General features: G+C 48.9%; 1 protein-coding gene across 10 annotated transcripts in view; it reads left to right on the top strand.

Moving 5' to 3' along the window:
• The window catches only part of CYFIP2 (cytoplasmic FMR1 interacting protein 2), a 57,248-nt gene that overhangs the window by 3,719 nt on the left and 31,292 nt on the right, over positions 1-22,237 (top strand). Inside the window, exons 1-16 of one of the 10 annotated variants that reach the window (XM_075102614.1) lie at positions 2,440-2,581; positions 2,817-2,853; positions 3,267-3,407; positions 5,471-5,560; positions 5,641-5,718; positions 8,561-8,662; positions 9,657-9,838; positions 10,165-10,261; positions 10,968-11,096; positions 12,473-12,577; positions 15,677-15,765; positions 18,614-18,731; positions 19,609-19,728; positions 20,372-20,497; positions 21,473-21,639; positions 21,928-22,075. In XM_075102614.1, the coding sequence (XP_074958715.1) occupies positions 3,291-3,407; positions 5,471-5,560; positions 5,641-5,718; positions 8,561-8,662; positions 9,657-9,838; positions 10,165-10,261; positions 10,968-11,096; positions 12,473-12,577; positions 15,677-15,765; positions 18,614-18,731; positions 19,609-19,728; positions 20,372-20,497; positions 21,473-21,639; positions 21,928-22,075 (1,668 nt within the window). In that variant the 5' untranslated portion in view covers positions 2,440-2,581; positions 2,817-2,853; positions 3,267-3,290. The other 9 variants (XM_075102604.1, XM_075102605.1, XM_075102609.1 and 6 more) reach the window with 9 other exon arrangements.

Here is a 22,237-nt window from a genome sequence, read left to right as displayed (position 1 = left end):
GGATCCCCATCTTCCCTGGGCTGGAGCCACTTGGATGCTGCCACGTTACCTGACAGCTGCCCCCCTTGTCACTGGACCGAGGGGATAAAGCTGGATTTGCCAGGGCAGCCCCAGGACGTTTGTGTTAGAAACCTTTGTGCAGGAAGGTGAGGGTGGGTGGCATGGTTCCGTGGCAGCGGGACTTCGCCTTTTGGCTCTCCTGGGCAGTCCTCGTGGTGGGGAGACACCACGCAGTGCCCTGTGGTCCGGGCCAAGCAATTGCTGATGCCTTCAGAGCCTTCCCCAGCCTTTGTACAGCCTTTGCCCAACCCCTCTAACTGCTAGATACTTACAATCAGTGTGGACCCCAAACAAGAGCTGGGCCCCTGCCAGCCCTACAGCCACCCCAGGGAGCAGGCGAGGGGCCATGGCACAGGCAGATGGGTGATCGCTCAAGACTGCTCCTCTGAGAATGATCTGGGGTGACGATCTCGGTCTGCCGGCCCTGGACCCCGGCCCCTCCATCAGACACTCCGGCTGCGAGGTTGCTGTCTGTCGCAGTGTGTTACGGGCATGAGACCCAGGGGAAGTCCTGGCAGACCACGCTTTTCCCCTTAGCCTCCATTGGTTTTGCTACTGGGCTTAAGAAAGCATAGAATGGAAATTGGGAGTCCCCATAAAGACTCATCTGATAAACCCTCAAAGTTGTGTAGTTTTTCTGTCTGCATCCAGATTCTTGCACTCTGCTCAGCCATGGCAAAGCACTGGGTGGGCTGACAGCCGATTGCACCACTCGCTCACTATGGCTTGACACTTCCTTTTCTGTTTGTTGTTTCTACGTGCTGCCTCTCTTCCTCTATTTGAGTGCAAGATCTCTAGGGCAGGGACTGGCTTAGGCTCTCAGGTTTGCGCGCAGCACGGCACAGCAGGACCCTGATGCCACGTTTGGGACTATATCTCTTGGTGTGGCCCAAACAGCAGCAATGATTTTGTCCTGTGAGTTGGTGAGCTCTTTGGGTGTCACAGAGTTATTGGAGAAGCATCTTTGATTACAGCAAACTACCAACACGTTGCACAAATGGCCTTAGAGTTGGACTTACAGAAAAATGAGAAATGCGCCCAAATAAACAGCTGTAGCCCTCAAAGCTATAAAATGGAAGGTTTTCGTCTTCCCCAGTCTGAAGTATGTAATGAAGCATGTGTGAGTACCAGGGATTTTGTTCTGGGAACCCAGAGGAGAACCTTGAGGCACTGGAAGGTGGTGGTGGAGAGCAGTGGGCAGCCAAGGAGGTCTGTGGGGCTGGGCGAGTGGAGCCGCCTGCCTGGTGCGGAGCAGCACGGGGCGCTCGCAGGCAGGGAGGAAGGTGCCACTGCCTGCAGCATGCCGGGACATAATGTCTGGTTTTAACAGTTGCCGCAATTTGTAACAGGAAACCATTTTAGCAAAGAGGGGTGAAGAAAGAAACAGAAATTTGAGCATGTAGGGAAAGGGCTGCTTGAGATTTTTTTTCTTCCGGCACTTCTTTCATGGTGCTTCAGCTGCAGGTATAACCAAGCCTGTTTCTCAGCTCAGGGAGACATTACTCAGGGAGGCATTTGTGGAGGTGGAATGGGTTTTACCAGGCTCATACATATTATTGCAGCCCATGCATGCAGGCAGCAATGATCATAAAAGGCACAGCAGCAAACTCGTCCCTCTCGTCACCCAACATGAAGCCGCCCCAGGGCTGCACGCAGCATACATCCCCCTTGGCCGTGGTCCTTGCCGGCTGCATGTGTGTCTATCTATGGACATCCCGAAGCCATTGTCCTTCCATGCTCCCAGTGCTGGAAATGAAAAGCAAACTTATATTCTTGGAAACAGTGACTCAAAAAAAAAAAAAAGGACCTAAGGGATTTGTAGCAGATAATCGGCTGAATATGAGAGCATATGGAGCTGCTGTTGCAACCCAAAGAACTGGTGTGATTGTACACAAGGAGGGAGCCTACATTGCTGTTGTATCTGGCACTTGTGCAGACACTGCTGGAGCCCTGCGTCCTGCTACGGTGTCCACATTTCAGCAAAAAAGTTGCAAAACTGGTGATTAAAGGATTGGAAGATATGCTCTGTAACAAGGCAGGCAAAGAGCTCTGTCCGCTTGCCTGAGCCAAAGCGAAGGCTGGGGGGTGTTTTATTGAAATGTGTGAGTATCTTGATGGCAACTTTGATAATAGAGAGCTCTACTGTCTTGCAGATTAGAGTGATGAAACTTGATGGCTCACATTTGAAACTAGACAGGCTCTGAGTGGGGAGAAAAGCACTGGGGGGGCGTGATTTGCTAATCGAATGACATGTCAATATTTAAAGCTAGTTTTCCCTCTGCCAATCTTTAAATGCAGTGGGGTGTTTTTCTAGGAGACACACGCTGTAGGTCAGCCACAGCTACTGCACATGGATTAGGTATTAACTGGGGGGGCCCTGTGGCTGTGATTATACAAGCGCTCAGCCTGGGTGACAGCAGCTGTCCCTCCATGCTTGTGCTCTTACAGCAAAGGTGAATGGCCGAGGAGATAAGGGACGCGGAGGTTTGTCCTGACGTTCCCATTAGGTAGCCTGTGTGGGGTGAGTGAGCTTTCAGAAACGTTTCCCTTTGCTTTTTATTTCGTGTGCAACTGGCACCGTCGGCAGCTCCGCAGCAGGCTGGGACTGGGCAGGGAGCACTGCGTGTGCGGTAAAAACAGGGAAATTTTTTTTTTAACGGCAACTTCTTTTTTCGCTGCTTGCAGTGCCACAGCCTGCCTGTGCAGCACTCGATCCTTTCCGGTTCACCTTTGAGAATGCAATTTGTTGTTTACAGATTCCACTGCCGTTCATGTGTGTGAGAAGGAGAGCATGTGAGTATCAGCACGGGTCATACTTTTCTAATTGTGCTGCTTCAAGAGATATTTTTGATAGTGCCGCTTTGCATTTCAAAGCAAATGTTTTCACTTGGGGCTGCTAAAGCTGCACTGCAGCACCCAGCTGTGGTCTGTCTTAAGCAGTTTTGCATAGAGTTACGCAGAGAAGGACATGGGCGGGTAGTTGGGTTTCTCTTACTTTGCATTCCAACTCTGCTGCTCAATCACAGAAGGAGAGATGGCATAGAGATGTAGGTTAAATACACAAGAAAAGGAAAACGAGATAAACCGGGATCATGCCTCCTGCAGTGCCAGCCAGTTGTGGTTCCAGTTTTGTCCTTTGGTGCTTTCCCACTCGGTCTTCTGGCTGCTGTCTATCTGTCTATCACCCTCTTTTACTTTGGATTTAGCACGGAAACTGAACATTCAGAACCATGACCACTCACGTCACACTAGAGGATGCCTTGTCCAACGTGGACTTGCTGGAGGAGCTGCCTCTGCCAGACCAGCAGCCATGCATCGAACCTCCTCCATCCTCCATCATGTACCAGGTACCTTCAGCTCCTGGAGGTGGTGGGGCAGGGAGGGTTGTTCTGGTAGCTCATGCGAAGCACGGGGGCACGTGGTGCTGCAAGAACTAGCTGAAAACATCCTGGGTTCACCATGTTTAAGGAAATGTTCAGAACAGATCTAGCCACAAATCTGTTCCCAAAGGCTTTAAAAGGAAAGTGCTAGACTGGTGAAAGGGATCTTTAAGGATGAGCAAGACATAGGAAGTTAAAAATGAGGACCAGAGTGCATGAACGGGTAAGAAGCAGGAGATAAGATTTTGATAACAGCAGAAAGTTCTCAGCGATGTTTTATTACACACATATTTCTGTGTTTCCTTTTTATGGCAGTGCATGCATCTAAGTAGGTCAAAATCAAAGATCTGCCTGATCTTGGCCAGCCTGTGCTGCTGGCACAGCTGGAGCCACTGATCTGGGGAGCTGATGGCATGCAAGGGAAGGCAGTCACTACAATCACTTCTCTGCCTTGAACAACTGCAGATTTAGCTGCAGCTGCACTGACCAAGCAAAGCTTGGCATGAGCCCAGGGCAAGGCTCAACCCCCTGCTCTTGGATCCACAGCAGGATGCCTTGGCTTCTTGGCCACCACACCACACCCTGCCCTATAGCACACACCCAGGGTTAAATATAATATGGGGTTACTTTCTCCATCCTGCCACTCCTGAATTGATGGCTTACCCATGGCAGTGTATAAATACACACGTACAGTGATTGCTGTGCCATGTACACAGGGGTCTGAAATTACAGTATCTCTTTCAGCAGGTCCAACTGTGGGCTCGTTCAGTAGCATTAGGATCTCTGCAGGTTATCAGACCCAAAGGCGGTTCTGGGTGGTTCAAATGTCAACTGTCTCTGGAAAATCTTCATCTAATTTTTTCTTATCTCTTCTTTAAATCATTTTAAGTCTTTGCTGTCTTGTGTCCTATGAGGGGCTCAGGGTCCAGCCTTATGGTACAGGCTCCTTTCAGGACCATGAGTATGTGCACAGCACTGGACCTAAAAAGACCTCATCTAAACTGGATCTAGAGATATTGGCCAAGCCTGTTCCCTCATCGTACTCGGTTTCTATGTAGCCCTCTCCCCTGCTAGCCAGAAATGCATATGCACCCTCAGCTTTTCTTGTCACATGCAATGTCCTGGAGGCACTAAGAAGAGTGGCCCTGTGGCCATGGGTCTGTACTCCCGGCTTTCTTACTCAGGAAATCAGTTATTGAGGTGAATGCGGTCACTGCAATGTTAATGTCATTGCAAAGAGCAGCTCTGGGCACCTGGGACTTCTGTACACTCTGCCCTCCAGCAGATACCATCAGCCAGCCATTGCAGAGGAAATTACCCGAGTGCAGAGCGTGTGAACAGGCACTCGGCACAGAGAGGCTGAGGAGCTGCTTTTTCATCCCTTACCCTGCTCTGCACTTTCTTGCTCCCCTGTCCCAGCCCCAAGCAGTAGCTCAACTTCCAAAACAACCGCTCATCCCAAAAAATCTGCTTGCAAGAGCAACACTAGCACTGATAATAGCGTCTGGATGAGTGCTGACTGCCGTATTTATGTTTTCCAGACATCTCGTTCCCTGCCCTTTCTGTGTGTTTATTCTTTGCAATTCCTGCTGACAGGATGTGGTCTTCCCCTAGCAGCCAGGGCACAAATAGAAATTAATGAGGCTGCATCTGTCTTTGAGTTACCAAACTAAAATCCTTAGAATAATTGCTGTAGGTTTGCTCTCTGGTGTGGCTGCAATTCCCTGTAACTGATCCCCACCTGGTTTGGCTTGGTTTTACAAGGATTTGTCAGTCTTGACTCCCATATTTTCACACATATAATCTGCAGGATTTCCTATAATGAGCACCTGATTCAGAAGCATCTCAGGCTGCAGGTATGAATCTACTTCAGCCCTAGAGGTGCAGCACCTCAAATCGTTCATAAGCTGCTCCCATGCCCCAGAAGCCCTACCGGTTCTGCTTTTTGCCAACACGTCCCATGCTGAACTGTATCAGGTGAGCAAACAACTAGCTATTTTCTAATCCCCATCTCTCTGTTTCACCTATAGGCTAATTTTGACACAAACTTTGAAGACAGAAATGCCTTTGTGACTGGCATTGCCAGGTACATCGAGCAGGCGACAGTGCACTCCAGCATGGTGAGTCCCCCAGGCGCTGCCCCAGCAATGCCAAGCCTCTGGTGCGTGTCCTGCCCCAGCAACACCTCTCTGTCTTTCAGAATGAAATGCTGGAAGAAGGCCATGAGTATGCTGTGATGCTTTACACATGGAGGAGCTGCTCAAGAGCCATCCCCCAGGTACTCAAGCCCTTCCCAGACAGTGTTGTTCCCAGAGCACCTAGTTGGTTTTGTCTTCAGTGTGGGTTAGTTTGGACTGGAGACAGAAGAACAAAAAAGCAGAGAAGACTGAAGCAGATAGAAGGGTTGAAAAGAAAGACCACTGACTCTTCAGACTGACCTCTCCCTACCGAAGTCTCGACCACTGATCTCAACAGCTGGTAGCCATTTCAGAAGCAGATCTATACTGCTGCCCTAGCAAAGGGCATCTGCACTGCACTCTCGTGTATATCAAAGCTCCATTCCTGACACCTCCTAGCAATGCCTCTCAGCTCAGTCACACTCACCACAAGCTGACTGCCTTATATACGTTTCCTGGTTTCACAAGCCCCTTCCCTGCTCCCCAAAACAGTAACACTAGAAGATATTTCATCCCCGCAGCACCAGCTTGTTTGTCTTACAGCTGCTAACAGGACTCGGCTGAACGCAGCTCTGGTCCAGCACAGTAATTGGGATAGTGTTGTGATTTGTCACTTGGGTCTTTTATCCACTTCTCTGTCTGGAGAATGGATAGCCTTTGCTTTAATTAAAGCAGTGTGATTATTTCCTTCCTGGTGCACTGCTTGAATATTTTTCACTCTCATGTTGTGGGGAGATGGAGTTTGCTTCAGGCAAAGGCAGTTAGTTTTTGGAAGTTGAGAGTAAAAATCATCAGGTCTGGCTTATATCACGTTTTCCTGATACTATTGTATGGTATCATACCATTACATGGTATCAGGAACTTCAGCTTCAGTTAAAAATTCCCCCAGTGCTGAGTGGGACACTTGCATTGTGTGAAGAAGGGAGCCCAAGCAGCCTGGGATGAAAACAGTGGGTCCTCTTGAGATGTGGCAGACTCAGGCTCTCCCAGACTTGCACAAAGCAGATTAGGCAGCTGGGGCAGGTTTCAAGCTGCCAAACTGCTGCCCAGACTCTGGGGTGCTCTCTCTGCTACCATGGAGCCCCAGAATTGTACGTGATGTGAGTGCATGAAGGAGCACTTCAATATGCCAGAAACATTTCCCCAGATGCCCTTTTTGCTGCTGAGGTACCTGAAGGTCCTGATCTACCCCCACATTTAATCATTCTCCTCTACAGTTAGTTCTGCTTCAAGTGTTTCCTGGTCCTCTCTCCAACATGAATTTTGGTGGCTTTATTCTGCAAACACCTACAGACATGAGTAAGGTTGCCCACGTGGCTCACTGAGCGTGATTCAGACTCCAGCTCAGAGCTTGTCTTCCGCAATGTGAATGCATGCTGGACCACTGCAAAAACATCGACTGACAACACAGCGGGGCGGATGCAGTGTGTTTCCATTAACCCTACAGATAAAAGGGTTTGCAGTGCTTCTGTGGAGCCAGGAAAAAATATTTCCACATGGTTGGCAATGCCCATGTTTGTGATTCCCCAGGAAAGGTCAAACCTCAGTTCCCCTCAGGTTATCCTCTGCTGATGGTCTCGTGAGACCCAGCCATGGGGAGATTTCTGCTGCTGATTGGATATTTGCTATCTCCCGTTTATATTTGATGCTGTGGTGCTACTGCCTTTCCTGGCTACGCTAACAGAAGGCAGGTTGTGCCTGAGCTGGTGGCAAGACAGTGCCACAGATCATCTGTTTTGTCGTTTTAGTGTCCTCCCATCCCAGTCGCCCCTGTCACATTTGTGCCTCTCCAAGTGCAGCTTGTGGGGTCTATGCTCTCTGCCCCGTCCTCCCCCCAGGGAGGGGCTGCTGTGTGTGACGGAGAAGCAGACAACAGAACGGCAGAGGGTTCATTTACAGATTCACCAGATTTGATTTTGCAGTGATCCCTGCACTTTGCCATGGGGCACGTGGCTGTGGCGGGGGGATCCTGTTCTCAGCCCCCCAGCCTGGCTGCTCGGTCATGTACACCTCCACGTGCTACATCAGAGACCATGGTTTTACAGGTGAAGAACAGCCTACACCTAAATGTACACCACTCCTCCCTACCATGAGCTGCATCCTCATGGCCATCAATATTGCCTGACTGCAGCGTGAAACACCAGGGCAGGGACATCAGATTCCCCACTATAGAGAGGGCAAAGCTACTCTTGCATCTTCCCACATGTAAAGCCAGCTGATTTGTCCCCTTGTGCCCTGTGGATCAGCTGCTGGGCTACTAAATTTGCGCCAGAGCTGTCAGCCCTGTTGCAGCCTTGTATCAGCAACAGCTGGAAACAAAACCAGAGGAGGACAGCAGGATGCATTGCCTTGGGCAGCTGGGGTTTTCCCTGAAAGTTTGGCAATGACTCCAAGTAACTCATTGGAAATGAGATGGGTGACAACTGAATAAGTCCTTAAATTTAGCTTCCTAGGATTCCAGTGAAGGTGACTCACTTCATTGCTGCTAGCCACATACAAACCCAGCGATTTTTAATGGGTCAGCAGCAGAACCAAATTATCCCAGCAAAGCTATAGCAGAGCCGTAGCCTGGTGCCTTGTGTGTCCATGGGACTTTGTAACACAAAGTCTCAGATAACTTTATGATATAACATTCCTACATTGTGTAGCAAGTTCAGACTCCATATTGCATGTGTTCTACCCCAAACAAATGCATTAGAAGACTTTTATTACTCTGAGTCAGGACTGTGACTGTTTAGAATGCATGGAGAGAAGTTGGTATCTGAGAAATAGCCCCTTCTGCTGTTACCTGTTGCCTTGAGAACAAGCTCCCTCTTGCGTCCCTCTGTTATCCTCAGATGGGGACAGGATTCACTGTGAAACAAGCAGATGGTGGTGGCTGTTGCAGTCCACAGCTGTGTTAGAAACTGGTGCTGACAAGGATGGTTTGTCTTTGCAACACAGGTGAAATGCAACGAACAGCCAAACCGAGTGGAGATTTATGAGAAGACAGTGGAGGTCCTGGAGCCAGAAGTCACCAAGCTTATGAAGTTCATGTATTTTCAGGTAAATGGTCAAGGAGGGAGGCAAAAATAATTTATTACTTTGGTATTAACTTATCCTAAGCCTGCCGGGCCAGCTTGGAGGGCCCCTGAGCCCCCTGTTAGGTCTCTTCCTTGTAGCCTGAGACCTGTCTGAAGGAAAATCTGTCCCTTGCTCAGCCCTGAAATCTTGCATACAAGTTGGGAACGAGCACACCACACCTAAGCCCTTGAAGTTCATGGAGAACAAGAGCCCCGAGTATGTGGAGCTAACGGGTGGCACAGGCTCCTGTTTTTCAGGGGTGTTGGCTGGTGGATGTGAAGAGCTGTTTCTCTACCAGCACCAGCACAACTCTGTCTTCTGCTCTTTCCTCTGAAGCAAAGCCAGGAAGAGCTGAGGGCTGGTGGTGCAGCTGGTGCCTGGTGTAGGAGGCAGCCGTGCAGCTGGACACCCTCCTGCTGTGCCAACAGGAACAGGGAGGTGCTCACAGTCTCCTAAACCCAGGGGTCAGCTGGCAAAGAGCACCGAAGCTTAAATTTAGCAGTTTCTACACTTGAGGCACTTGACAAAATAATATGCTTAGATCTCAACAGAGCAATGACCACATGGCAAACACAGCTGCTGTGGGCTCCAGGGTCCTCTCCCCCTCACCACCTGTATTTATAACTGATTGCAGCTGGGTTTCACCATCAGTTTTAGGTTTTATGTCCTATGAGGTCTTTACGCCCCACCTAAAGAACTGAAGCCTGATTTTGCAGAACACGCCGCACTCGGGGCAGGCACAAACCTACTGGGGGTTTGAGCTCCCCTCCAGCACTGAGGAGGTTTGACTGCAGCATTTTGTAATGCTGCTTTGTTTCATGGTGACAGTGGAGAGGGAACCTAGAGCCTCGACCCCAGCAGAAAAATGCTTTTGTTAAAAAAAGCAGGTGGTGGGTGGGTGGAGGAGGGTCCCATCAGTGGCGTGGTGACTGCACACGAGCTGCTGCTGAGTTGACCCTGCCCCGCTGCCTTCCAGCGCAAGGCTATCGAGCGGTTCTGCAGCGAGGTGAAGCGCCTGTGCCATGCTGAGCGGAGGAAGGACTTTGTCTCTGAGGCCTATCTCCTCACGCTGGGCAAGTTCATTAACATGTTTGCTGTCCTGGATGAGCTGAAGAACATGAAGTGCAGCGTCAAAAATGACCATTCTGCCTACAAAAGGTGAGAGGGGGCGAAGTGGCAGGAGGGGGGCAGGACTGTGCCTGTCTGCAAGAGAGCCTGCTCTGCTCAGCAGTAAGGTCAGGTGGAGATCAGGAGGCTGGAGACTGGGTTTCTGTGCTGCGGTAGGCTCTCTGTGAGTTTAGGCAAGTCTCTGAGCCTCACTTTATGTCAGTTCCCCCTTGATAAAATGAGAAAAGAGCAGAGCTGTACTGCAGGGGGACTCTGAGGCTGCTGCACTGCAGCTGCAGGTGAAACAGGGAAGATGGATGGTGAGTGTCTCGCCTTGGGTGAGTGATCCTTGGTTATGTTGGATTTCTCCCTTCCAGAGCTGCCCAGTTTCTGCGGAAGATGGCAGACCCCCAGTCCATCCAGGAGTCCCAGAACCTCTCCATGTTCCTGGCAAACCACAACCGCATCACACAGGCAGGTCCCTTTCCTCTGAACCACTTAACCTTTCTGTGGGTAGAGAGAGGCAATGATCTTGCCAGGACTGAGAGTGCTTCAGACTGGACTGTGGCAATAGCTGCCTTGTTTGTTGGGCCATTGCCACTGACTGACGATTTTGGAGTCAGGCTGTATAATTCTAGCAATATCTCTTTCTCCTGGCTCATTCTGGGTGGCTTTGAAGGTCTCTTTATGTCAAGACAAGGATGAAGGTCTAAAAAATGTAAGAAGAGCTCTTGAGAGGGGTTTCTGCCAGAAACTCTTCCCTTGTTTTTCCCAGTAAATCCATCCAGTCCATCTCTGTGACTGCAAGGGGACTGCAGATCAGACCCAGCACCCTCCACACTTCACAGGCTCTGTAGCTTCTTCTTACTAGGTGAAATATTGCATACAGACAGGAGACAGTCATAAAGTCATCTTCTGAGGCATATTTCTTTACATCTCACCATCTGTTGTTTGGCTGTTGTGATCAGTCCGAAGGGGAAAGCTGTCCTGCAAAGGGAAGGTTGTTCCTTACACGTGGTACTGTGAGGTCAGTCTTCTGCCAGGGACTTAAGAAAAGCATGCAGATGAGGTTTGAAGAGACCTCTTATCATTCTGGTCTTAATCGTTCAAATATGTTTCTCCTCTGGATCCTGCTGTTCCTCTGTCCATGTGGATAATGTGGCCCTTGTCGATGTTTCAGTGTCTGCACCAACAACTAGAGGTTATCCCTGGATATGAGGAATTGCTGGCTGATATTGTCAACATCTGTGTGGATTACTATGAAAACAAGATGTATCTCACTCCCAGTGAGAAACACATGCTCTTAAAGGTGAGATTCAGCCATGTTTATGGGGCTGGGTGCTTGAGTAGCTTTACTTTTGTTTTAGTAACATGAAATTCCCTTCTGGGGCAATTAATTTTCTTTATTTTTTGCTCCTTTGGGCTTGATGCATCTTTTGTCTGCAGAGCCAGCATCCTCTGGACACACGGGTGGCATGAGATGGGAAGGCTCTCTGCATGAAGCACCAAAGCCGCCTTCCTCCTGATCCTGTTTCCCTTCTGATCTCTGTTACTTTGTGTCAGCTACTGCAATACCTCAATCCTCCCATTTTCACCTCTTCTTTGTAGCTGAACAGACTGGATGTGGCTGTAGGTTGGAGATGTCCCACCCCAGTGCTCCGAAGTGTCACCTCTGTCAGGCAGTGCCATGAGCTGCCTCTGTTCCTGCTGTAACTTGGACCTTCTGCCATCATTTCTCTCCTGTCCTTTCTGGCCTCCTCCCATATTCCCATGTAAAAATCTTCCTTCCTCTCTCCCTTTCCTCCTTTCCTCTGCTGTTGCCATCTCCATCTCTGCCTTTTCCCCCAGTCCTTCCCAAGGTTGCCAGCAGCAATGCCTGCTTGGGACTAAGCATGTGCGTGGTGGTGGTCTCCAGCTGGTGGGCGAGAACGTCAGTGGGTGCCCTGCGTTCTCCAGAGCTAGAAGGGGCTTTTCTGTTGTGCACGGATGTGCAGATCATGGGCTTGGCCTGGGTAACTGTATAGAACATGCCAAAACCACCAACAGCTTTGCAGCCCTGAATTTTCTGCTTGATGCCCGTTCCCAGCAATAATTCCCTGTAGACGGCAGATCCTTCCACATTTGGTTTCCCAACTCTATTGAGTGCTCAAGATGAGCATGCCAAAGTGTCTGCTTGTTTTGTGTATTTGTCCTTGCTGTAAGTCAGTTATTACAGTCATTGCAGTCAATATTACCATAAGAACTTCATTACCATGTTATGAGTCAACTAAGGTTCTTTGAAGGATAATGTGGGTAGTTTGAATATCTGTAATGATTTGTACTGAATTAAAGGGGGAAAATCAATCCAGGAGAATATTTTAAATGTTTTCAATTCTTCTCTGGGAGTAAATGTTCGCCTTTAGGTGGAGAAGACTTTTGGGTTGTTGTTATTTGAGAGAGAGGAGGAACAAATTACCAGAGTGCGCGTTGTGTTTTTGCATAGAAAACAGAAGCAATCCGTCACGTGTCCTCTGTCTACAATGTACATCCTTGCAGATGTGTGCACATCTTATACAGTCTTCTCATGAGTGTCAGGTGGTACAGGAGCCTGAAATGGTCTTTCCTAATGCTAAGTGATTGAGAACCGTCTTTGACTTGCGCTACTGACTTCACGCTAATAAAACCTAGCCTTTCTGTCTTCTCCAGGTGATGGGGTTTGGCCTGTATCTCATGGATGGGAATGTCAGCAACATTTACAAGTTGGACGCCAAGAAGAGAATCAACCTTAGCAAAATAGACAAATTCTTCAAGGTCAGTGACCCGTCTGGGTGAGGCTGGAGTTTATTGCAGACCAATGAATGAGCAACCCATACCTTTGCACGTGCTGCCAGCAAAACCCAAACCACAGGAATCATTTATGGGTCAAAAAACCCAAAGGGTCAAGAAATTATCTAGGCCGAAGGATGAGGAATGGGATTGCTGTGAACGTGGATGGGCAGAGAGTTGTAGCATGGGTGAGACAAGCACTGCTGGCCCTCGGTGCCAGCAAAGCTGTGTATGTGTGAGCGGTGCCCGGGGCTGGCTCTGCTCCCATGGTGCTGGTGCAGGAGCTGAGGGCCCTGCACACCCTTGCTGGGCAGCTGCCTGCTGCTGTGGCTCTGCCTGCTTCCTGCTGAGGGGTAAAGAATGGGAACAGCACATGGGAGTTCTGTTTTGTGGATGAGGGAAGGGTGTGCCAGACCGACATCGCTTCTATCTCTTTGCACATTTCTGAGGCAGGTTTGCAGTGTCCTGAGGAGCACCATCATTTCAGGCTACCGGCAAACCTGGCTGGTTTGCTGAGGTCTGGGTGGATGATGGTTGCACTCCCCGTTCCCTCAGCCAGCTGCTGAGCTGAGGGACAGGCGGCACAGCTGGTCAGCGAATGTGTGATCTGGCAGTCTTATTTTGTGTATAAACTTTGCTCCCTGTAGGACAGAAAAAGCTTCATGGGGAGCTTGTGTTGGCCTTGAACTTGGAGGTGCTCAGCGAGTTTCTTAAAGGGTTCACCTGGTGGTTTGATGAACCATTTTTGTCTTACTTGAGATCGGAGTTTTGGGGAAAGGCCCATAAGAACTGGATGCTCCTAGTGGCTGGGTGGGAAGCAGCCATGCAGCCTCCCTGTGCCCATGCACATGTGCAGCTGAGTCCAGCCCTGGGCTGGTCCACAGCTGGAGACCAGGCTGCATTGTCCTGGGGCCATTCAGCACAAGAAATGTTTGGGATAACCCTGTTGCTTCCCCTCAAAATCTAGTGTGTGTGCAAGCCGCCAGCCACCAGTAGCAGATGGAGTGGGGGGCTGAGACCCCGCACAGCACTGCCTGTGGCATTTGCAGGGGTAAATGACTCCTCCTTTCCATTGCTTCTGTGCACAGGCTGGGTCTAGGAGGCATCTCATGTTTGGGACAGGTCAGCTCTAGGAGGCACGGTGGGATCTGGCAACGGACAAATGTATGGGCAGCAAAGAATTACAGTATAGCAGGAGGACAGCAGAATAACTTCCCAGATGGAGCAATTAGTTTTCTTTTAGACCTACCGAGCTTGAGCAGTCCTCCTGAGATGGAAAGATTAGTTTTTGTTACTTACATTTTATCTACATCAGTGAAAATGAGAGGATGATGATTTCTTCCCCATCACTCTTTCAGCAGAGTGGCTTCTCCCTGCTGCTTTACCCAGAGAGCCGAAAGACAGGGTCAGTGATGGTGACAGGGTACAGGATGCCTCCCTGCTTACTGCCCCAACCTGCAGTTTATAGATGATGCACTGGGTCTGTGCAAGGGGAGGGGATGGGTAAGCCCAGATAGCTGGTTTCATGAAAGGTTGATGTACCAGCTGCTGCATCCTCACCTGACTGAGTGGGGACCTATTTACCCCAATTAGCATCATCTCCTGGAGATAGCTCTGAGAGCTGGGCTCAAACTCCCACGTAGAGAACTACAGACAGACACCATAACCTCATGGATGGGGTGATAATGAGGTGGTTGAATACCGTCCTCACTGGGAGGTTTCTGAGGACTGCAGCTCCACAAAGGTGATTTATCATGCCATCCCTCGGCGTCTTCCAAGTTTTCCCTGGTTCAGCTTTGCTAATTCAACTGAATTTCAGTTTAAATCAAGCCCTCAGTGTAATCTGTAGAGTTTGGTCAGCTTGGTGCATTCAAACAGATTTGCTGTTCATTGCAAAGTGCTGTGGACCATCAGAGAATCAGGTAAAATATCTTCCATTGCGTGGAATAACTTCCCCTTCCCAGCTTTTTTGCCATTTGCGCTTCTCCAACGTCTGCTGTGGTCTCACTTCATCAGTTAAGTACCAATCCAGACTATCAGATCTCAATAAGAAAAGGCCAACTACTCCTCGTACTACATCTGTTTATTACCTTCTGATTAAATTTCTAGTGGATTGACCAGGAATTTGAGTAGTGAAAATGAACTACCCCTTCATTTAAACCTTTTATGAAAGCACCACTGAGAATCCCTGATGACAGCATTGCACATCCTCCATACAAGCCAGCCTGAGAAGAGAAGCATGTGGTAATAGGACAGGGAATTTGTCACCGTCTTCCCTGAAATTTGGGGGAAGGCTTTTGTAGCTGGGTGAACTTGAAGCTTCATATTTTATTGAAGAGCTGTTGGTAGCTCCTGGGTTAATTTTGTTTGCAGCTGAAATCTTAGTGAAGCAGGGACCTGTCTGAGCTTGAGGTACGTTCAGAGCACTTTGAATTTATTTCCCATCCAAATCCTCCTGAGATGTAAAGGGTGAGCGAAGCCACATTACATTGCAGGCAGTCATTGCCTGTGTCATTTTGTTCGTGGAGAAGTTTTAAGACACATCACTGGCAGCCACAGTGCCAAAGTACAGTCTGAGTCCCTGGGGAAGGATGCCATGTCCCTAGCAGTGCAGGCAGCAAAGCAGCCTATAGCTCCGCTCTGAAGGGAGCTGCAGCAGCTTGCTGCCAAAATACCAACATGCTGGCTTTTCATCCCTCTATTCTCTTGGAGGATTTTGGTGGGAGGCAATAAGCCCTGCTCAGGAATATGCTTCTCTCTTTTTGTTGTAAAAAGAGGCTTTTGTCTGGCCGGTTACAGCACTGAACCGTTCTGGCAGTAACCAGCCTGGTATCAGTGAGTGCAGGGCTCCAGGGCAATCGCAGGGGGTGGTTTTCCTTGCACAAAAAGCCTTGTGATCGTTTTTGGTTGTGTCCTAGGTGTGAAATGACCCTGGGTCCAGGTTTGCACTTTGCTTTAAACAGCCTGACACTTTCCATAGCTTCAGGGACACAGGAAGCCATTTCGTAGTCCCTTGTGTTGCACTGGGGCCACGGGCTCTCTCTCCGCCGTGTTTCAACCATCTTTTGTTTTCTTTTCCAGCAGCTGCAGGTGGTTCCTTTATTCGGCGATATGCAGATAGAACTGGCCAGATACATTAAGACCAGTGCTCACTATGAGGAGAACAAATCCAAGTGAGTGCCTGCCATAATGTCTCTTGGCTTCTGTGTGTGTCCCGAAAGCCATGGGAGCCGCAACTCTCCAGCGTGCGTGAGGTCTGTGCACGGGTACCCGTGTGTGTCCCTGTGAGGTGTGAGTCCCGGCGTGCCAGCTCTGTGTGCACATGTGTACCGCCCTGTCCCTGCATGGGAAGACGTCCTCGCCGGCCCCTGAGTGTGTGCGTTCGCAGCCAGCTCTGGACCTACGTGTAACCATACTCCAGTGTGCAGGCAGGGGAGTGGGCATGCCTGCGTGTCTGCTCCGCTCGCAAGGGCTGGGAGGGTGCTCGGTGGCCGGCAGCGAGGCAGGAGGAAGGAAAGGCAGCTGGCGTGTGGTTCGGGGCAGCCACTGAGTGCCTGGGAGGTGTGCGTGCCTGGAGGTGTGTGAGTGCGAGCGGCGTGTCCCTGCTCTGGAGAGATTTTAATCCACATTTTTCAGCCCAGGGACAAAATCCTCCAGAGCGTGAACACAGCAGTGGATCTCTCTTTGCAGTAGCCAGGGCGTCTCCTCTAGTTCAGGCAGGTTTCATGAAGAAGGGCAGTGGGAATGAGGGTTGCACCGAAGGGTCAGATGCACTGGAAATGAATGAATATTGTGGGAAAAGGGCAGAAATTGAGTCTTTACAGCAGTGCTCAGGAGTGTAAAGCACTGCTTCCCAGCCTGGGTTCACAGGCAGTTTGCTGCTCCCATCAGATGGATTTGCAGACGTTGTTTCAGATCACACCAGACGTGTGCAAGGCCCCACTTGTCTTTGTAGCTTTGCACCGTGCTCAGTTATTGCTAGAAGAATCGGTGTTAGGTTTGGATATCCTCGGAATGGTGTTTGCAACCACATGTAAGCAAAGCCTGTCTGAGCTGTGTCGGGCAGTAATCGCTGATCGCAGCCCGGCTTTCACCAGCAAGTGGCTATCCACCCGTGGGACTGTGTTGCATGGCAGTCAGATTTCTCTGGCGTCTGAGAAGCAGCCTGGTTGACCTGTGTGTTCAGCAGGACAGGAACTAACCTGTCGTCTCATCTCTCTGCTTCTGTTTGCTCGTCGCTTTCCACACCGGAGGGTCCAGCTTTTCTGCCTGCCACGTGGTTCACCCAGGAACGGCCCTCCCCTGCCCTCCTGAAGGCTGGTTGAAAAGTGCCAATTAATTTTTCATGAGAAATTTGAAAACAACGTGGCAAAATTTCCCAATCAAAAGGTTTCAATTAAAATTGAAGAATGGAAAAATATTTAAATTCTACGAAATGAAAATTTTAAAAATATTTTCAAAAACTCAATTTAAAAGGGAAAAATGAGCTAAAAATTTAGACCTTTTTATCCCAAATCATTCAGAAAGCACATTTCAACGAAACGTGTCAGCTGCATTCATTTTCTCATTTCAAAACTGAGGTAGCTCATGCGCTGTCCACCTGTGCACCGTTTTAATGTCTGTCTTGAAATCTGTACCAGGTCTGTGTGCCGTACCTTACTAACCAATGTTTCTTCCTCACTCGCTTTCTCAGCAAATTATATGGGACTCCCAACGCTAACTCTGCCAAGGTGGTTCCATATGATCCCCATTTCTTACTAATATTGTTTTTGTTACTTTCTTTCCCTCCCTGTCTCCATGAAAGTGGAATTAATTGGTGTTTTTCCTGCATGGCGCTTTGTTTCTGTGCTGTGGACTAGGTTGTGTGTGGCAGGGAGGGCTGGTGCAGCCCTGGCCATTCCTGCTAACCTGCCGATTGTCTGGTGGGGAGCACAGGACATTGGAACGGGTAAGAGCTGAGCAGTGGGACTGTGGGAGGATGGATTTCACAAGGGATGACATGGCCCAGGACTTCCAGGACCTTCTACTACCACAAATATTGACAAGTGCTTCGCAGTTAACTGCAGGAATATGTCTTTATGTCTATGGCCATATCAGAGGCAGGTTTCTCACCTTCCTTTTTTATGGCAAATCTAGATTGGAGAAGATCTTAAGATCTATCTTAAGATAGAACAATTATTTAGGGGGAAAAAAGCAAGATATGAACTTCTATGTTGTGATGGCAGAGTGGGACATGAGTCTCACTGACAGACGTTTGCTTGCACAAGGCATTTTGGTGGAGCCATGCCGGTTCTACGTCTGTGGCTAATACGGAATAGGGAAAAAGGAGACATGACTTCATACGACTGTGCCTTTGGAAGGGGAGTGCTGCCTTCTTTTAGGGCCCCATTACACTGTTACACGGTACATGTGGCTCAATGCAAATTAAAATTTCATTCATTCAATCATATTCTGCTTGTCATTTATACACAGGGTTGTTCACTGAGCTGGTAGTGTGAGCCAGAACCAAAAATAGACTAGAGGGATATTTCCTTGCTGGTCCCTTGGGGGGGTCTTTCCTTGCAGGAGAAGGCAGCATGACCCAGCCCTTTCAGACCTGGAGGGATGACCTCTAAGGGGATGATTACCCTTAGGTTTAGCAGAAAGGATGCAAACAATGCCAGGGCTCTGCTGTTTACCCTTCCCTGAAAGCTTGTCCAACGGTGGCCAGGGAAACAGCCACCTCTGCCCATGGGGGTAGGTGAGCCCAACATGGAGAGCAGCCTTCAGGGTGGATGGAGCAGAGATGTTCAGGCTGAAAGGTGAGGCAAGCAACCCTGTCATGTTTTGTGAGATCACCTCTGAAAGACCTCACACACCCAGGGGACATGAGAGAGAAGACACGATCTGACATTTGCCCTGAAGATGGCATGTCTTGAGCGTGTTGAAGTGAAGAAAGCAGTTGAGCGCAAGGCTTTGTCCCTGGGGGTCTCTGAGTGGAGCCCCGTGTCCTGTCCTTGAAACCATTGCTTTTTTCCCCAGGTGGACATGCACTCAGAGCAGCATAAGTCCCCAGTACAACATCTGTGAGCAGATGGTCCAGATCCGAGATGACCACATCCGCTTCATCTCAGAGCTCGCTCGCTACAGCAACAGTGAGGTGAGCTGAGTGGATAGTCGCCGTAATCAGGCTCGTTAGACAGACAAGGCTGGGAGAGGACAAGTGTGGCAGGAGTATGGTCTGCCAAGGACATACGGTGAGGAGGAAAGGAGCAAAGTGGAACAAACCAGTTCCCAATCCAGCAATTAGAAAGCAATTTATGAAGGGTCCCTGCAGGTGCAAAACCATGTGCACTGGAATATCTACTGCAAAAGCTTCTGCTTTTTGGCCACAGTTTGGTTAAAATAAAAAGCAGAAAAAAATTTCTGCAACTAAGTGTTTATGGTCAGCCAGGTGGCAGAACACCCATGTCTTGCAAATAGGTCTTTTCTATTACACAGAGCTATTGGTCAAGGCTTTGAAGAAAGTTCACGAGGGCATCTCTGTTCCTTTCATTACTGAATGTCAGAGCCCTTTCTGATGTGATTGTGACTGGTTTTTGCAAATGCCTGATTGTCATTCATCACTGTTAGTTTAATGAATTGTTAGCATTCTCAGCCCTTTTTGGCATTTGTAAGTGCTTATTTGAACTTTAAATCAGTAAAGGACTCTCAAGGATTTCAGTAGTATTAGACCATCACAAAGGAATGGGAACGTGGAATGACAACAGTCGGTTATTTGCTCTGAGGTGACAGGTCAGACTCATTTTTCTGTAGGAAATAAATTGACTGCCTGGGTAAAAAGAGTCTTTCCAAATTATACGCCTTTTCCTGAGGGACAGTATATGCACTGCGCAGTTTTAGCTTGGTCATAAGGTCATGGGGAATTCATTTCAGCTGGGATTTGAGAGAGATCGATCTGTGGCTGCTCTTTGGCTCAGTGAAGCCTCTGCAGCAAGTTGCTGAGTCTAGCCTTCACATGATGTGATGTTCTCCAGGTGGTCACTGGCTCAGGACTGGACAGCCAGAAATCAGATGAAGAGTACAGGGAGCTCTTTGATCTCGCTTTACGGGGACTGCAGCTGCTGTCCAAGTGGAGTGCCCACGTCATGGAAGTGGTGAGTGCATCCATGGAAGCAGTCAGTGTGTAACATCCTCCTCCTCCCAGGTGAGCGTGAATGTTTTAATGTGGCATGTAACAAAGGCTGTAGAAAGGTAAGCTTGCTTTCAGGCCACCTAACTTTAAGCCATTAACAAACATGCTAAGATCATGCAGCTAATCACCCTGAAGACCCTCTGTACCAAATGGAGAAAGAGAGCTTGATCATCTCATCCTGGACCTGAACTGCCCTTTGCAGGTGCTGGAGTGTCCCCACTGATGTTAGAGGGGGACTGGGTGACTGTTCTCCTAACCTGAACACTTTTGTTAAGTACAGAAAGCTGGTTGGGATGAGTCTGGGTCTTGAGCAACTAAAACTGTAACTCAAATGATGGTGGAAATTCTTAATTTGGAAAATTTCAACCATAACTCAGTGCAAGTCCATGGATGGCAAAAACCCAATATGACTAGCAACCTCCCAGATAAACAGAAACAATAGTGATAATAAAGCCAGGAAGGAGCACAAATTCTGCTCCCAAAGGAATGTCAAACAACTGTAGTAATGTCTAGGGAGTGTTTTCCTGGCATAGGGCCCTCTTCAGTCTTTCCTGCCTGGCTTCTTACTCTTTGTAATGTTGACAGTGTCCCTTTCCATCTTACAGTACTCTTGGAAGCTGGTTCATCCCACAGATAAGTTCTGTAACAAGGATTGCCCAGGAACAGCAGAAGAGTATGAGAGAGCCACCCGGTACAACTACACCAGTGAAGAGAAGTTTGCCTTTGTGGAGGTTGGTGCCAACTGCACAAGAGTCGGAACCAGCCAGGGCTGGTTTCTTGTCCATGTTCCTCAGGCCAGGGGAAGAGGAGGGAAGGGCTTCTCACCTTGCTTAGGTTCCTCAGCAGGTTCCTCATCCCTGTGGCCCACAGGTGACCAGAATTAAGGGAAAATTACATTCTTAGGAGCTCCTACTGGGGTAGAAACACTGCACCAGTGCATGACTAGAGCAAATCTCCTCTTTTCCTGGTCTTGCTCTTCTTATGCTGTGTTTGTGTGCTGGAGGAGGACAGTGACGAGTCCCTATGCTGTATTAAGCCCTTCCTGACCTGACAAAAGGATTCAGGACTCCTGGAAAAAAAAAACTGTGTGGGCTTGCAGAGCAGCGTGATCTGGAGCAAGGTCAGGAGCTACATTCAGGCACTGTGCAAACACAGGATCCTCAGCCAGTCCCCAGGACCTGTCAACTCTCAGTCTGGCTGTCCATGGACAGTGAGAATAGTCCTCCGAGCCTGGCTGTGGGAGGCCCTCACACCTTTATCTTGCCTTACACAGTCCAAGGTGGTTTTAATACTGCCTTAATTTTTGTGGCTCACTCCCTCCTGGGAATTGTCAATGTTCTCTTGTACAAGGAAGATTGTGCCCTGGTGCAGAAGCACGTATGTGCAAGCCATGCAGCTGCACCCACGTGTGGCGCATGTGCAGTTTTCTAGGATTGTGTGTTACTAAAGGTATCAAGAGATCAGGAGTGGAAACAGAGCCTGCCAGGGGACAGGGGCCACATGCAAGAAACTGGTAGTGTAAATGGTCTCCTCAGCTTCTTGTGATCTGTAAAGCAGCTAACATAAAAAAAATTAGCCACCACATTACTGGACCCAAGTTACTTGAGTAGAATTTATTTAGTCCCAAATTCTCTTAATGTTGGATTTATGGACCTCTCCATACAATGGAAAAATAGAAAATACATCTGGTTTTATTTTTTCTTCAGGTAATTGCCATGATCAAAGGTCTGCAAGTGCTGATGGGCCGGATGGAGAGTGTCTTTAACCAAGCCATCCGCAACACTATATATGCAGCCCTGCAGGACTTTGCCCAGGTGACCCTGCGAGAGCCGCTCAGACAGGCAGTCAGGAAGAAGAAGAACGTCCTGATCAGGTCGGTCTGTCCTTCTTGAATGTAATGCAAAGTCCATGTATTTCTTTGTGTAACACATCTGTACTATATAAGCACGTGGCCCTGCATATACCTCATGGTATACAACCAGCCAACATACCTTGGCCAGCAACTCTTTCCAAGGTAGCTTTTGGGCATGACTCCCCCAATAACAACAGTGTGTGTCCCCACCTCAGATACTTCTCCTCCTATATGTGCACAGCAGTGAATATTTTCATCTTGAAGTAGAATCAAGCTTAAGCACTACTTTCCCTCTCCCACCCACTCCAGTGTCCTTCAGGCAATTCGGAAGACAATCTGTGACTGGGAGGGAGGTCGAGAGCCTCCAAATGATCCTTGCCTGAGAGGTGAGAAGGATCCTAAAGGTGGATTCGATATTAAAGTCCCACGACGAGCAGTAGGACCATCAAGTACACAGGTATGTAAATGTTCATCTCCTATGTAGGGAATTAATGGTCTTACAGCCACGTAGGAGTCTCCGATCCAGTGCATTAGCAGCTGTTTCTGTGGTCTCTTCCACAAAGTCTTCACACTGTTGTGTGTTAAATGTTGTTTTGGTGCCTACTTTGTTGTATAGTTC

This window comes from Phalacrocorax aristotelis, chromosome 8 (assembly GCF_949628215.1).
Source record: "Phalacrocorax aristotelis chromosome 8, bGulAri2.1, whole genome shotgun sequence".
Classification (NCBI taxonomy): domain Eukaryota; kingdom Metazoa; phylum Chordata; class Aves; order Suliformes; family Phalacrocoracidae; genus Phalacrocorax; species Phalacrocorax aristotelis.
Note: the sequence above shows the minus strand (reverse complement) of the source record. Positions and strands in the feature narration are given on the sequence as shown.